General features: G+C 40.2%; 1 protein-coding gene across 4 annotated transcripts in view; it reads left to right on the forward strand.

The window, feature by feature from the left end:
* DROSHA (drosha ribonuclease III) overlaps window positions 1-11,891 on the forward strand; it is a 165,528-nt gene extending 153,637 nt beyond the window's left edge. For 3 of the 4 annotated variants that reach the window (XM_057708554.1, XM_057708555.1, XM_057708556.1), the window contains 5 exons: window positions 247-329; window positions 421-524; window positions 2,720-2,812; window positions 3,651-3,697; window positions 6,821-11,891. In XM_057708554.1, coding sequence (XP_057564537.1) covers window positions 247-329; window positions 421-524; window positions 2,720-2,812; window positions 3,651-3,697; window positions 6,821-6,951 — 458 coding nt within the window. In that variant the 3' untranslated portion in view covers window positions 6,952-11,891. Of the gene's footprint in view, window positions 1-246; window positions 330-420; window positions 526-2,719; window positions 2,813-3,650; window positions 3,698-6,820 lie in introns of those variants that run through there. The other variant, XM_057708558.1, reaches the window with a different exon arrangement.
* Window positions 11,892-17,778: the final 5,887 nt, after the last annotated feature.

Genomic DNA, 17,778 nt, shown 5'->3' on the forward strand with positions numbered 1-17,778 from the left:
TGTAACTAATTATTCATCTAGTCCTTAGCCAAACGTAATTTGGTCTTTGTGGTTTTGCATCTTAATCACACATCTCTATTGCTGATTCTAATATTAGTGAGAAACAGTAGTTCTTATTTGAAGAAAGATGAAATGGTAATGCTAAAAAACAAAGAGGGCTTGGAAGTTAACGTTTCTTAAAATCTTGTGCTCTTTCTAGTAAATGCCAGTGCATTGTGGCTTATTTTTACATATTCTCTTTTTCAGCATTTATTGCAGCGCTGTACATTGATAAGGATTTGGAATATGTTCATACTTTCATGAATGTTTGTTTCTTTCCTCGATTAAAAGTAAGCTCCTAGAAAGTTCAAATTGGTTGTGTCCTCTATGCTTGGTGATTCTAGAACCCTTTACTAAATACTGTTTGGGGACTTGTTGCAGGAGTTCATCTTGAATCAGGATTGGAATGACCCCAAATCCCAGCTTCAGCAGTGTTGCTTGACACTTAGGACAGAAGGAAAAGAGCCAGACATTCCTCTGTACAAGTGAGTATGTGCTGCCCACGGGCTATTGGGTCGGGAAGCTTGGAGTAATACTGCACGTGCCTGGAGGAAAAGCTAATCACTGTCGGGGTAGCAGTGACAAGAGTCCTGGATGGAGATTTTTTTTTTTTTCCCTCTCTCTGCTTAGGATGGCGATTTCTTGACTCTGACTGGGCCCAACACTGAAACTCTTTGGGCCTCTCAGTCTTTTAGCTCTAAGTAAGTGGGTCACATTTAATTATCTAAAATGCTCAGAGAACTGCTCCCTGGGAGAAAGACATGCTAAGATGAGGAGATCAAGATAAGAAAAAATTGGGTTAAATTGTTTCATATACATTCTTACAGCTGCCCTCTTATTCCTTGTAACCCCTGCTGCCTACACATCTAGATTAGATGGTGTGTGCTTGTTTGTTTGTAACGATACTTGGGTGTCTCTCCACTCTCTTTGAAGGCCTGCTGGCCTCTGACCTGATCACCTGATAGGCAGTCGCTGGAAGAAGCAGGGCGGTTCTTCACCGCTGCTATGTTATTCAAATATTCGGAACTTTTTTTTCAGAATGTGTACCAAAAACTGCCGTGTACATTTGAATATCTTTAGTGACACATCTTTATCCTTTGAGTAGTAGCCAAAAGTCATTCAAAGGAAACACAGGTCACTACACACAACACCAGTTTTGATAAAAACAGGTTTGACTCAAGTAGAGTAATTACCTTGAGACACTCAGAAAGCGGTTTCAGAAGGTGGTTTCAAAGAGGAGTTATAAAAGGGAGGGATTATCAGAATAAGTGTAATGGTCTGGATATGTGTTTTTAAAGATGTTTAAGTATCTAGTTTTAGTCCTGGGTTACCCCCGTCTCTGTACACACAGGGGTGCAAGTACGCACATTTGTGTGAGTGTTTCATATGGAATAAAAGCCTCCCTCCTGTGAACTTTCTCAAACTTCACAGTACTCAAGGGAAAACACCAGAGTGGCAGCCAGGAATTTTAAATCCTTTTTTATGTTTTTATTTAATAGTCACAACACGTTATAGGCTCTCTCACTAAAAGAAAAACTGAGGCCAAGAGAAGGTTGAGTCACTTCACAGCAGGCTGCTATAAATTGTCCCAAGAAGCTGTCACTGCTAAACAATGTTTCCTTTATTTATTGGGGAAAAAACCCAAATGTTTAGAAATAGCACTTTAATATGTACCTAATAAGCATAATGAGCATCCAGACTGTATTATATGAAAGGCTCAAAGTATTTCCTCATCAAAGTGATAATTAAAGTTCAATAAATAAAATGAGGATGATAAACTTCTCACTGCGCCGGCATGATTACTATAATAAGTGCTACCTTTAAGAAGCTGTCCGTGTACTTTCATCCTAGTGAGCACATACACACAAAGGAAATGACTGCTCCCTTCTCATAAATCCCCCAAATGAAAGTACGCGATGAGCTTGTTCTTTTTTATCAGGATGATGGGGTTGTTTTACATAGTTTTTTCAAGATTACTGTGTTCATTCCATTATCTTTGGTGGCAACTTTTAATTTCCCTTTTCCATGAAGTTATCAGTTTTACTGCACTTGAAATCTGCACCTTGTCATTAAAATCCAGAGTACCTGGAGTTTTGTTTTTTGGCAATTGTGTTATGCATGCCGCATCGCAGCATACCTTTGAAACAATCTCTGATATTTCAGAAATTAAATATATTTTCTGATCTTTTAGATAAGATATCAGACGTTAGAAAGAATCCATGAAGGATGTGAGGTGTATTACCCAATAGTTATGTGGCTTGAGGTGTATTACCCAATATTTATGATTTTTTTGCTGTGATTAGCACTGAAAAACAATGAACAGACTGAAATGGCTCACTTTTCACTGATAGAAGTTTGTTAATTTTATGATACTTGGAATAACACTTTGAAATTGTTTAAGAATATTTTACACTTCATTGTTTGCCTTCAGATACTGTTGATAATGCTTTGGGGCAAATATTATATGTATATAAAAATCCACTGTAGAATTTGGAAAGTTTCCTACTTCAAAGCTCTCTATATTTGTCATGTTAGCAAATCAAAACCTTACTCCTTTTTCTTATTATTTTTACCTTCCTCTCTCTAAGCAATAAGTCACACGGTTTTTCTTGGAGTTATATATTGGCAATAACAATTAAGTAACACTTTACAGAATCAATGTTTTTCCTTTTCCTTTCAGGACTCTGCAGACAGTGGGGCCATCCCATGCTAGGACCTACACCGTGGCTGTCTACTTCAAGGGAGAAAGAATCGGCTGTGGGAAAGGACCAAGGTATGAGAAGAAGATACTGTAAATTTCTTCACGTGAACATCCTGTGTGTCTGAGAAGTACCTGCTTGGTATTTCCAAACTCTGCAGCCTGTCTTTTTAAACTTAGAGTATAGAGCATTCGAGGGTAATAGCAAAGTGAATTCCAAAGCTTAATGTCCCCACCAAGCTCAGCCCCGAATTTGAGAATCAGCCTTGAGCAGTGGGAACGCCATTGCGTAAAAGGCTTTTGGCTACCTTGAGAAAACCACATTACCTGGAGCACAGGTAAGGTCTGTCCAGTTTAAGTTACCCAACACTGCTGCAAGCATTTTATAAAACATGTCATGCATGACACAGCCATTAGACACTTGATCTCTTATTACTGCTCACTTGAGCTTTGTGGAAATGCTCACACCTTCAGGTAAAAAGAATTTTGTATGTTATCACCTTTCTTTGAACCTTCCACTTTATATCTTAAACTGAGAATTGATTTGAAGTCTGTCTATACGTGTATTTTTTTTACTCTTTGCTTCTTAAACTTTACGCTGAGGATGTTCAAATTTAAGTAAGAAATACTGAAGACCTAATATAAATGGAAAGCATTTTATTGCAGTGTTGAAATGAATGACTTAAACAGGAATGAATAACTTAAACAGGCTTTTTTCAAATAAATGACATTTCTTCATGCCCTTGTGTGTATTCCTATCTGTGCAATTCACTATGTGACAGTAGAAGTAATCAGATAAAATTTTATGCACCGAATATGAAAATCAGCTGGAATAATTTAGAGCCATACTGTGTGTTTTTGAAAAAAAAAATCTTTAAGTTAAAGTGTGCCTTGTCTTTATTTTATGTAATAGTATCCAGCAAGCAGAAATGGGAGCAGCAATGGATGCCCTTGAAAAATGTAAGCCTATCTCTTTTTCTATAATTATATGTTCCTAATGTAATGAGTGTTTTATGGAAAGAAAATGGGGAAGTAGAAAAATGGTAAGTACTGATAAAATGTGATCTTCTTTTCTTCATAATTATTCTCCACACGGATGTAGTAGAATGTAAGATGTGTATCAAATGGGCTTATAATTTTTTTTAAAAAAGTATTCCCAAATGCTTTTTGATTTTCATTTTCCTATTTTTCATAGAGTCCCACTGTCAGCACAGGTAACCCATGTGAGTGACTTAGTATATATTTCATTCTATATATTTCTTTATACTTCTAAAATCTTAAACCTGTGAAGGTTTTTTTCTTTTTAGTTTTGGGCCATTGTTTTATTAAAGCAGGATATTTATGTACTTCTCTGCATCTTTCTTTTCTTGCTAAATAATACATCACAGGCAGCCCTGTGGGTCATAGTGGCTCCAGTTCATTCTTTCTTAAGGGCTGCCTAATATTTCATGCTGTGGATATGCTGTATTTTATTCAGCTTTAAAAATTTTTGGTGGACACTGTCTCTGTCTTTTTATCACTGTTGATAATAAAAGTCTCTATATTGCAGCTTTTAGTTCTAGGGGATGGATTCCCAAGAGTGGGAGGGCTGGGTTGAAGAAACTTCAATTATATAATTGACCCTGTAGGGAACTGCAGAGTCTTTTGTAAATTGGAGGCTTAAGTGCAAGGAAGTTTTCTTCTGAGGTATATCATGCCGCTCAGCAGAACCTGTGGGCAGAACCTGACGGTGCAGTTCCATCACTCTTCAAACGCCAGCTCAGTGTGGGCGAGAGCAAAGTGCGGGAAGCTAAAGGTCAAGAGGCCCAGGCTGCTCAGCCTGGGAGAGATTCCAGGAAAGGCAGGAGGGCCAGGAGCCAGGCCGCAATCGGCAGTAGCTTGTGGGTGGGGGGAGGAGTCCTGGCGGCAGAAGCTAGTGTTTCAGGGTCCCATGTCCATGGACTCTTCACTGAGAGTTTTGTTGACTCTGTTGTGGAGCTTTTTTTTTTATATATGTACAATCACATATTAAAATAAAAACGAGACTCCATTTTCCACCTATAAGATTGTTAAAGGTGATCTTTTGAGGTTTTTTTTGTTTGCTTTCAACCATAAAACAGTACTGGAGAGATGGCTGATTCTGAGACCGGCCTCCACATACCCACTGGTGGCAGGGAATTGTTTAAACTGCTGGAAAGCAGTTTGGCTGTATGTATCAGGTCCTTAAAGATGTTTGTACCCTTTGATCTAGAGATTTCATTTCTAGAAGTCAAACCTAAGAAAATAATTGGAGCTCTGAGCTCGTGTTCACATACCACGATAATTGTGACAGCTTGGTTTATAATAGCCAAAAAATCAACCGGTCAATCAAACTACATGTTTGAAAGTAGGGAAATGTTTAAATAAATTATCCCAGAGGTTGACAAACATTTTCTATAAAGGACCAGACAGGAAATACCCTGTCACAGTTATGCAACTCTGCCATCGCAGCCTGTAGGCTCGGGTAGTATGCAGATGGCTGGTGTCTGTGTTCCAATAAAATTTTATTTACCAGAACAGATAGAGAGCTGTGTTTGTCCTGTATTTACCAACCCAAGTGTACCCATCAAAAATGTCCCTATAACTATACTCTCCCAATGTAAGGATGGCTGGGGGAATGTTTTTAAGTGTTCATGTATCTATGTAATATATGTACACACTTACATTGCATGTGTGTGTGGAGTATAACTTTACTTTGTAGGAAAAGGGCTTATTATAAAGATATATTCTAAAAGCTTATCTACAGTCAGATCTGAGTTGTGGGCTTAAGTACTCTTAATACTTGAAACCTGTGTTTTATACAATACATAAGGAATCAATTTAATATCATTTACAGAATAGGATTTTATTGCTGTTTTATTTCTAAAATACAGATGCATTATGTTCCTCTTCTGTTTAAAGTCAATCACTGACTCTTCTGTCTTAGGTGATCACGCCCTGCCTTTCAGATCTTTTTCCTACGACCCTCCCTGTCCCTCCTCCCACCTGGGGTGAGATGGGGTTAAAAGGAAGGGAGGGTTCGGAATATACTATATATTTATGTCCACTTTATTATGCTTCAACCTTAAGAAAATCAGACTTTCTCCCAAACATGTCACGCTCTCTGATTCTTCCTATTTTTAAATATGAAGTAGTACCTCTTATGTTTAACAGACCATACGCGGTTAGGGAGAACAATGTCGTTTTCCTCTGTTACCAGATAACTTGTGTTGCTCTCATTTGTGCATGCATCCCTTTGTAATGTTTCTTGCTGAAGTGTGTGTTTGTTGACTAAGTGTGTAAAATGACTTTTTCTTGTTCCATATTTGATTTCTCACTCCATTGCTGCACTCATTATATACCACAAATGACCGAACTGTAAAATTTTTACATCCTAATCAAGATTTCCACTGTGTCAACACTCTTGAACAGAGTCAAATATCAGACTAAACGTAGCTGAAATGCTGCTATTGAGTAACATGTTTCCTTTCACCAAATGAAAGTGCTCTACTTGACCTGCTGCTGCCCGTATAGCTTTGGGCTTCTCATGGTCAACTTCACAAACTGAATTATCAGAAGTAATGATTGAGGATGTGTCCTCCTTTTGTCCATCTGATCATTTTTTTACTCTTTTCAGAAACTTTAATTGTTGGTGTGATAATATCATTTGTTTGAAGTTTTTGGCTGAAGCTTTGTAAAAATATACTCTCCCTTTTGCTATAGCCTTTAATCTCTCCCTGAAAATCACTTGTTGGCAGGAGAGCTGTGTTAAAACACCTAGCTGGAAACATTCTGAAGCCACACGTCCATGTTTTAACATTTCTGTGTATTTCGGTGCCTCTTATGCTCAAGTTCCCATCAGATATTGAAATCTGGAATCAAGTGCCGACCCAGACTTCCACTGTGACCTGAATGATAACAGAATAAGAGAAGAAAACAAACAGTTTTTTCCTCTTGCCTTGCAAAATGCAACTATATAGATTCCCTATGAATACGTTTGCTTGTATGTGTGTATGTTTAGTTTGCGTCATCCTGTGCACTGGTGGCTCTCCTTTATTAAGTGTAAAATATATCTCCTCTTGTCAGATAACTTTCCCCAGATGGCCCATCAGAAGCGGTTCATTGAACGGAAATACAGACAAGAGTTAAAAGAAATGAGGTGGGAAAGAGAGCATCAAGAGAAAGAGCCAGACGAGACTGAAGACATAAAGAAATAAAGGCGAGCACGGGAGTGGTGGAGTATTTACTTGCTTAATAACTGTGACTGTTGCCTGCTGAGACCTAGCCTAGTTTTCGTGGAGACAGTTATGAATAAGGTGTGCCCATTGAGATGAAACACAAAGTCAAGTCACTCTTGTCGTTGCCCTGATCTCATATGCAGTTTTTAGTTGGATGGTCTTTATTACAAAGTATCTGATTTCTCTTCTATTTAGTGGAACCCTTCACTTGGGTAAATGTGCATATTCCCTGTTATTTTGCTCTTTAAACGATAAAATTTAAAATGTATATTCTACGTGGAAGAGATCCTGCTTTTTTCTATCTGTCTGAGATTGTGACTCCAGACTTTCAGCTGACAAGCAAAAAATTCACTTTACCAGATGTTTGGGCTGTGCTCTGTAAATATCTATACTGTTTGAAATCTCTGGATTATTAACTCGATTTTTCAGCTTTCATATGGGTGTTCCTCATGTTCTCAGCTGCAAACATTGTGTGTACCCTCGCTAACAGGTGAATCCTGCATAGAAGGAATCCCTTTAACATTTAATTGGCTAATGATGGGACGGGGGAAGACTGATATTTGAGTCACATATGTTGCTTGAATCACTAGAATAGGGAGGAAATCATGATTCCAAGCCAGATGACATATTTTAAACCAGATGCTCTTACCCTGGGGTCAGTGGACCCTTTTAGAAGTTCATAGACAGACTTCAGGAAAGTCTCCGTATATCTTGAAATTGTATTGGATTTGGGGAGGTGGGGGGAGCAGGAAGAGGAGGGTTCATAGCTTTCATCAGCTCAAAGTGGTCCTTGTAATAAAGGGCTAACACTGCATGAAAAGACATAACATCTTTTTAATGTTATTTTAAACTGAACCTCACTGGTTTATTATTAATAAAGACAAAGCTTCTTTTTTAAAACAAATGTATTTTTATTCATTACTTTAATAGATATCTAGTTGGTGCCTACAATGTGTCAGGCATTGTTCTAGGCTCTGGGGCTATAGCAGTGAACAAAATAAAATTCCCTGCCTTTGGGAGAGCTTGTGTGCTAGTGAAGGAATACACACAATGACAGGACATAGAATGCATGTCACAAGGCGAGGTACATGATGGCCAAAATAAAGTAGGGGGTGAGATGGGTGCAGCTTTCAATCAGGTGGTTGGGGAAGCTCCCCAAAAGGGTATCATCTGAGTTAAGAAGGAAAGGAGGAGAGGGAGCCATCCAGGTATCTGGAGGGTTCCTGTTTTCTATAACTGTTAAGTGTTACATATGCATTGTTGAAAATCTGGAGAATGTGTTACTTTTATTAGCAGGAGAAAGAAACAAATGTTACTTTGGAAATATTGTGGAGAAAGTAGAAAGCAGAAGCAGAAGAAAAAATCACCTGTGATTCTATCAGCTAAAGATATTTATATTGCCAGACCTTCTGCGTATACACACATATGCACACGTGTGCTCAAGTGCACCTTCACAATAGGGTACCCTATATATGATTTCCAAACCTTTCTTTCTTATTAACTAATAAATCATCTCTCAGTGTCGAATCCACATTTACATTGTTGGCTGTGTATTAATACCTACCTCCTATGCCAGGTTATACTGTAATTTATTGACTGCTCTAATGAAAGATGTATAGGTTGTAAGTAATTTGCTGCTGTCATAGACAATGCTGTCATATACCGTACATACACATATACACGTGCACGCACACACACGTACACACACCCACACACACAAACACAGAATAGAGAGAGAGGAGTGAGAGAAGACCTCTCTAGAGTTTGTTAACTTGTTAATCATAAAAATGTAAGAAGGTGCCTGTAAGAAAAAGTTGTGCTGGCGCTCCTCTCTGACAGAGGAGGACTAGGAGGGGAAGAATGCTGAATTCATCAGTAGCCTTGAGACTGTTAGAGCAAAAGCCAAAAAAGCAACAGAAAATGGTTGAACTCTTTTTAAACAAACACTTTCACTAGTTTTGTATGTGCATCAAAGTAATGCCAAAGCCAGCATGCTGTTCAGAAATTTTCATTGTTCCTGCCCTTTTCCTCTCTGTAGTATTCTGGCCTTTTTCAGGTTCTCACCATATTAATGGCTTTTGAAGCCCGAAGAAGTTAAGTCCATAACACAGTAGAAAACCTCTTGCAGTGAAACATGTCAAGCACATGTCAGGGCAGGTTAGCTTCGGGGCCTCTACTGAGCAGTCATGAGGCCAGTGGCCAGACTCTGTAACCAGCCACACAGACCAGCTCAGCAGGCCACTGTGACCACAGTCCCCACTTGGCCTCCAACCCAACCTAACTCGGTCTTCTCACCTTCCAGTTCTGGTCATGAGCGGCACCAGTGAGAGTGTATATCGTTCATTAATTCAACTGTGTTGTGTTATTATTCATGGAGGCTGAATATTAAGGTTCTTTCTCAGAAGACACTTAGGTTCTAGTCAGGGAGACAGTGAAGTGACGGTGCATCTACCGACAAAAGGCCTCTGAGACTGGGAGGCGGAGAGAAGGCCAGACAGGGACGGCTTCACAGAGGAGTTAATACTTGAGGAGTTAACTGAACCTTGAAGATGAGAGGCAGCTTGCGAGATGTGGACATTTCCTTCTAAGGAAGCAACGGGGTGGCAAGAAAATGAGTTAGGATCCTGCTGTATTCCACGAGAGATGTGATGAAGGCCTGAAACAGGGCGTGCTGGGATAGAGCAGATTTGAAAGATACATAGGAGGTAGAAGCTACAGGCCATGGAGTAGGGCAGGGTGTCTCAGCCTCTGTGCTAGTGACCTTTTAGGCCAGATGATTCTTTGCTGGGAGCAGGAGGTTCTGTCCCGTGCGTTGTAGGCTGTTTAACCACATTCCTAGCCTCTGCCCGCCAGATTCACTAGCGTCCATTCCCCCCAGTTGTGACATCTAAAAATGTCTTCAGGTGTTGCCAAATGTCCCCTGGGGACAAGATAATCACCCCTGGTTGAGAACCGCCGAGGCAGGAGAAATGAAGTGAAAGCTAACACCACGCTAATTTTTGTACAATCAAGATACAAACTCTTTAGAGAAAAGCAGAATCACGTGTTGAGTTGGCCGTATTGAACTTCAGGGCCTATGGGATGTCTCTCTGGAGATGCTGAATAAGTGGTTGCATACATGGTTTTATTGCCCAACAAAGATATCTGAGCTTGAGTACAGATTAGAAATGGACTCAAAACCCTCGATGGTTTTTGTACATCTACAAAGGAGAACATCATTTTTCCCAGGTTGGAGACAGGAAACCATTCCAGGGATGTATTGCTTTGAAACTATAGGCTTCATACATGAGATAAATTTACACCAGAGAGGGAACTCAGCTTCCATCTGAACTATTTCAACTCTAGCTGAGCTTTCTTAAACCAACTGACAGAATTTCTATCGTCATCCTTGTTTGTGACGTTTTTGTGAAATTTCCCTAGGATTACCCTGTACAAAGTGGAGAAGACTCTTTATGAATTAGCTGGGTTCCATGAGATTGATCTGAACGGGGAGTAACAACACACTAAGGACTTGCAGACACGTTCCCTCAAGCTGCTTGAGCTACTAGCCCTCAAATCTTCCCTGGACCTTCATTATTTATTCTATTTTGTGAAGCATGAAATAAAGCATAATTAGGCATTATAATATTTCTTTTGTATAAATATCAGAACATTTAAGAGAACAACCTGTGGAAGAAATTCTTAATGGGCCACAAAAATTTTTTGTTCTTTTTTAAAAAAATTTATTTATTGGCTGCATTGGGTCTTCGTTGCTGTACACGGGCTTTCTCCAGTTGCGGTGAGCTGGGGCTACGCTTCGTTGCAGTGTGCCAGTTTATTGCAGTGGCTTCTCGTGTTATGAAGCACGGGCTCTAGGCACACGGGCTTCAGTAGTTGTGGCTTGAAGGCTCAATAGTTGTGTCTCATGGGCTCTACAGTGCAGGCTCAGTAGTTGTGGCGCATGGGCTTAGTTGCTCCGCGGCACGTGGGATCTTCCCGGACCAGGGATCGAACCTGCGTCCCCTGCATTGGCAGGTGGATTCTTTTTGTTTTGTTTTGTTTTATGATTCTATTGATAAAAAATTTACATAAAATAAAGTTCACCATTTTAACCATTTGACAATGTATACTCATAATGTTTTACAGTTATCACCACTATATCCAAAACATTTCCATTACCCCAAGAAGAAACCCCATACCCTTTGTTTCTCCTTCCCCAACCCTGAGCAATTACTAATCTACATTCTCTCTATATGGATTTGCTTATTCTTGATATTTCATATAAATGTGATTATATAATATGCTGCCTTTTGTGTCTGGCCTCTTTCATTTAACATAATGTTTTCATAATTTATCCATGTTGTAGCATGTATCAGTACTTCATTTTTTTGTGGCTGAATAATAATCTGTTGTATTAATTTGCCACGTTTTATTTAGCCATTCATCAAATGATAGACATGGGTCATTTCCACCTTCTGGCGATTATGAATAATGCTACTATACATATTTATGCATTAGTTTTTGTGTGAATTATTGTTCCAATTATCTTGTGTATATAACTAGAAGCAGAAATGCTGTGTCACAAGGTAACTCTATGTTTACCTCCTTCAAGAACTGATAAACTATTTTCCAAAGTCATCACAGCAATTTACATTCCCACCAGCAGTGTATGAGGATTCCAGTTTCTACCACTCTTTGCCAATAATACTTTCAATTTTGTTTTTCATTGTAACTATTCCGGTGGGTGTAGGATAGTATCTCATTGTGATTTTAATTTGCTTTTCCCTGGTGACTAATATTGAGCATCTTTCCATGTGTAATATGTTGGCCATTTGTATATTTTCTTTGGAGAAATATCTGCTCAAATCCTTCACTCATGTTTAAACTGACTTTTTATCTTTTTATCGCTGAGTTAAATTTTAATATTTATTATAACTATTTTAATAAATATTGATACTAATTGAAAAGTAAATATAATAGGATGAATGATTCTAGGAATAAACCTCACAGTATGTACTTTTATATTCTTCCTCTTGTTCTAGTGTTAACCATAGGACCTTATGTGAGAAAATGCCCTAGAAAGTCCATAAAACTCTTGAGTTTAATCAACCTGCTAGGTCATAAGGACAACTCTTGTCCCTAGGAACAGGATAGCAGTGTTCTCTATAGCTCACTGCTGTTAGCAATCAAAAATCTCTTGAAATAATATGTGTTTTATTAAGAGTCTTCCTCAAGATGAGAGCCTTTCACTCTGATGCTAAGTTTCATGTACCTAAATCCATCTTGCATTGCTTTTTTTTTTTTATTGAGAATCCAGAGATAAACCCACGCACATATGGGCACCTTATCTTTAACAAAGAAGGCAAGAATATACAATGGAGAAAAGACAGCCTCTTCAATAAGTGTGCTGGCAAAATTGGACAGCGACATGTAAAAGAATGAAATTAGAACACTTCCTAACACCATACACAAAAATAAACTCAAAATGGATTAAAGACCTAAATATAAGGCCAGACACTATAAAACTCTTAGAGGAAAACATAGGCAGAACACTCTATGACATACATCAAAGCAAGATCTTTTTTGACCCACCTCCTAGAATAATGGAAATAAAATAAAAAATAAACAAATGGGACCTAATGAAACTCAAAAGCTTTTGCACAGCAAAAGAAACCACAAACAAGAAGACAGCCCTCAGAATGGGAGAAAACATTTGCCAACAAAGCAACTGACAAAGGATTAATCTCCAAAATATATAAACAGTTCATACAGCTTAATATCAAAAAAGCAAATAACCCAATCCACAAATGGGTGGAAGCCCTAAATAGACATTTCTCCAAAGAAGACATGCAGGTGGCCAACAAACACATGAAAAGATGCTCAGCATCACTAATCATTAGAGAAATGCAGGTCAAAGCCACAATGAGGTATCACCTCACATCGATCAGAATGGCCATCATCAAAAAATCTAGAAACAAGAAATGCTGGCAAGGGTGAGGAGAAAAGGGAACCCTCCTGCACTGTTGATGGGAATGTAAGCTGGTACAGCCACTATGGAAAACAGTTTGGAGGTTTCTTAAAAAACTGAAAATGGAACTACCATATGATCCAGCAATCCCACTACTGAGCATATACCCAGAGAAAACCATAATCCCAAAAGAAACATGTACCATAATGTTCACTGCAGCACTATTTACAATAGCCAGGACATGGAAGCAACCTAAATGCCCATCAACAGATGAATGGATAAAGAAGATGTGGCACATGTATACAATGGAATATTACTCAGCCATAAAACAGAGTGAAATTGAGTTATTTGTAGTGAGGTGGATGGGCCTAGAGTCTATCATACAGAGCAAAGTAAGCCTGAAAGAGAAAAACAAATACTGTATGCTAACTCATATATATGGAATCTAAAAAAATGGTACTGATGAACCCAGTGACAGAGCAAGAATAAAGATGCAGAAGTAGAGAACAGACTTGAGGACATGGGGTGGGGGGTGGGGCGAAGGGGAAGGTGGGATGAAGTGAGAGAGTAGCACTGACATATATACACTACCAAATGTAAAATAGATAGCTAGTGGAAAGTTGCTGCATAACACAGGGAGATCAACTCGATGATGGGTGATGACTTAGAGGGCTGGGATAGGGAGGGTGAGAGGGAGTCTCAGGAGGGAGAGGATACGGGGATATATATACATGAATACAGCTGATTCACTTTGGTGTACAGCAAAAACAGGCACAACATTGTAAAGCAATTATATTCCAATAAAGAGCTTAAAAAAAAATGGCAGGCAGGTTCTTAACCACTGCACTGCCACAGAAGTCCCCCAAATTTTTATTCTTGTAGAATTATTGTCAGGAATTGCCTGCCCAACTGGGGACCCCGTTCCAGCCTCTGCGTTGAAGTGAAGCCAAGTGGCTAGTTCCCACCCGTTGAATGGGAAGAGCTTCCAGGCTGTGGCGCCAGGAGCACGTTTGCCATTTCTTCATCCCCTTACTCCAATTTGCTGGCTGGATGCCGACATCCAGGGAGGGTGACTTCGAAAGCCACCATCAGTAAGAACAAGAGTGGCTGCGCGGACAGAGCCTCCACCCCCACTCCCGCCCCCCATCTCCCCTCCAAGGATAGGACTCCTGCTTGGACTTTACTCAAATGAGAAACAAACATCTATGTGTTAAACCACTATTGGGGGTTTTATCCGTTATAGCCACTAGTGTTACCTTCACTAACATAAGTGTTTCTGAGGCAGGCAGTGCACAACCCTAACTGAATATTTGCCAGCCCAACCAGATTTTTTAAAAAGTTCACCCACCTGTTACCAATGCTATATTGAACCAGTGCTGTCGTGTTCCTGATTTAATTTTGACATGCTTATGTATGGTTCAGAAATGTGCCTTTATATTAAAAGAAATGTTAAATTATAACAGCCATGAAATACATTTTTACATGTGAATTACTGGTCTGGAGAATATTCATTCCAGGATTTATTAGTATTAGTGGCACCTACATAATCCTAGGCATGGAAGATTAAAAGCAACATCCTGTTCTCAGGAAGCTCACTATTATTATTTATTTACTTACTTACTTACTTACTTACTTTTTGGCTGCACCTTGCGGCATGCGGGATCTTAGTTGTCTGACCAGGGATGGAACCCACGCCCCCTGCATTGGAAGGGCGGAGTGTTAACCACCGGACTGCCAGGGAAGTCCCTGGAAGCTCACTATTTAGAAAAGGAAGCACATACACCCTGGTACATAAGGCGATACACGGAGGATGAGAGAGAAAGAGTGACTTGTTCCTTCTGCAGGAAGGGTGGGGTCCGAGGACGCCGACCTTTAGTTTGATTTTGAGAGATGACGTCAATCCACCCAGCTGTTGACTCCACTTTACCATACTCCCCATGACAAGAAACCTTTTTTCAGATCAAACATATTTTGGGTTTGAACCACAATGTCATTATGACCCCTAACGAAATTATCAAAAACTCCTTAATAACTTTGAATAACCAGCCCATATTCAAATGTACGGCTGGTTTGTCCAACTAATGATTCAAACAGGATCCATACAGTACCTTCACTTTTATGTCTTCTACATCACTTTTAATCTGGAACACTTCTTCACTCCCCCATATTTTCTGTGGCTGTTGAAGAAACCTGGTCAGTTGTTCCGTAGAGTTTCCCGCATTCTGGATGTGATGCATTTCTTTCTTGTGGTGTCATTTACATTTTTCCTTTATGCTCTTTATTAGAACTAGAGGCTTGATTTTAATTTTAGGTTCGAATTTTGTGGCAGAGGTTTTTTTTCAGTTTCTCCCCCCACCCCCGAAATAATAATTTTGACAGTGTCAGTTCTCTAATTCTTTTGGGGACTAGATGATTGTGATGATTAATTTTATGTGGCGTGTGAGCTAGACGAGGGCTGTTGTTTTAGGCAACTGAGTTTGCGGTCATTTGTTATGCAGCATTAGAAAATGAATACATTCCCTAAAGGGTGAGAGTTTAAGGAGAAAAAAAGAAAAGAAAAGAAAATGAATACATTCCCCTTCTCCTTCTGAACGGTTAATCACTTCGTATTACTATCCTGTTTAAAATATTTCAGGGGTTCCCCTTCCCTGAAGGAGAAAGCCAAAATCCTTTATCTCCGCATTCAATTCCCCCTCTGCCCACACACCAGCCTCTTCTGCTGGCCCCCACCCCAAACGCTGCGCTGCAGCCTCACAGAACAAGTTGCAGATATGCAAACACCTTCTTTTTTCTCTCCTATCCAGGGCTTGGCACTGCCCTAAATAGGCCACCTCCTTGCTTATTATCTGTAGCTTATACAGTGTCTCAGCTCAGGGACTATCTCTTGCAAGCCTTTCCTTGGACCTTAAATGTAGGTTAAGTATACACCCTTGGGCTCTTTCCTGAATCACACTTGTTTGCCCACTAGACCACAAGCTCCTGGCGGGCTGGACCATCACTGATCTACCTTTGAACCATGGGTCCTTTGTAGGCTCGCCATCACTGTCGGCTGAATAAAAACAAGCAGACTCCTCCTTGCCACGCTTCCACAAGCCTCAACTACCCTAGAGCAGAACTCCAGCTTCCTCCAAGCAACCCTCCTGCAGGAACTCTGAGGTTAGGTGAAGAGAATGACCCTTGGAGGCTGCGGCATCTGCACCCTCTCTGGACCTCCTGCCCTTGGACTTGGCTGGGAGCTCGGTGCTAGAGCAGGCGTGCACGAGCCCAGTGGGATCTGGCAGGAAGCAGGGGAGCTTGGTCTCCTTTGTCTTCCTGAAGCTGTTGCTCTCGCACCTCTCCAAGGCCCGGAGTTCACATAAATAGACAAGCAGACAGAATAGCTCCAGGAGCTACGTTCTAGATGAAGAGATAGAGCCACAGAAACCTGAGGAAAGGCTTGGTCATCAGTGACGCCACCAATGGGTGACTTGGGACAGGCTGTAGTCACCTGAGCCCATAATCTCCAGCAGCAGCTCCTTCTCCTGTACTTGTTGTGGGCAAATACAAATGACCTTTCTCCACTTCCATATAAAGCTGTGGGCAAATACAAACGCTCTTTCTCCACTTCCATATAACCGTGTATCTAGACACAGCTCCAGTTGGCACCTCCAGCTAGGTTGTTGCTCTTCTGTAGAAATTTGGGAGCTGCTGTAAGCAAATAAGGGCAGGACCCCCAGTTTTCCCTTATGACAATCCCGACTAGTTTCTCCATCTCTGTCTTGCACGGTCAGTGGCCCCAGAGACGTCCCTTTGAAGAGACGACCCCCTCATCAGATCTCTGTCAATAACCCAGCCGCGATGAACACTTCTGTCCCATCATCCAAACAGCTGCTTCTGAAAGTTTCACTTCTGCTGAAATATTTGTCTGACTAAAGAAAAAGCTTTCGATGAAGTTTAAAGACAAGAAACAAAAAACCCAGTGAGCTAATATTGTAGGCTGAATATTAGCCCACCACAATTGGAAACTCTCAGATACAACAATGCATAATGAAAATACAGCAAGGCCCTTAAATGTAGCAACTCTATTGCTCACCTCTATTATTATAATAATAGGGGTCTCTAATGGAGCTGTTGAGAACAGAGGCTACCCCTGACTAGAATTCAACCAGAAAGATCAAGAGAGAGCCCTAATTGCCTTTCTTCTCAGATCAAACAATTGACTTAATTCTCCAGGCCTACACACCGATATGTTTGAGGAGATTCAAATAGGTTACTACAGAGGATTAAGGTTTTCTCTGCAGATTACACTTTTATGCCCTGTAGTTCATTGCTTGAAGTGTTAAGTAGTTTTGTCAAAATAAGCAAGGCTGGAAGGATTTTTAGAATCTTACAAATCACACACCCTTGCTGAGTAACACAAGGAACGTCTCGTCCCCCCCCCACCCCCACTTTTTTTTAAAATTTAATGGTGGAGGCTTGGGGGTGGGGAGAAATTAAGCATATTAAAGATTAGTTGAAAATTTCAAAAAGCATCGCAGATAAGTGTGGGGGTTTAATGTATTTCGTCTTTCAAAAATTGTTTCACAAAATGATGCCCCTGAAGAAGCCACATAAAGAGAAGGGATTTTCTTGTGAACGCTTAACTGCCTGAAGAGAAAGTCCAGAGGGGCTGTGAAATCAGACCCTGGGGGCTGCTCTGTAGTGCTGTGCTAATCAGGGTTGGTTTACCCACTGAGACTTCATTTCTGCTTAAAGGAGCTGGTGGCAAAATAAAAGCTTTCATTTTCTTACAATAGAGTATTTCCAGGAAAGGGCACTTGTCGGAAAGTCTTCAGCGACATTCTGTCCTTGGTTCCACAGGTGGCTCAGCTGTCCTCCCA

The sequence above is a fragment of the Hippopotamus amphibius genome, chromosome 15, assembly GCF_030028045.1.
Source record: "Hippopotamus amphibius kiboko isolate mHipAmp2 chromosome 15, mHipAmp2.hap2, whole genome shotgun sequence".
Lineage (NCBI taxonomy): Eukaryota > Metazoa > Chordata > Mammalia > Artiodactyla > Hippopotamidae > Hippopotamus > Hippopotamus amphibius.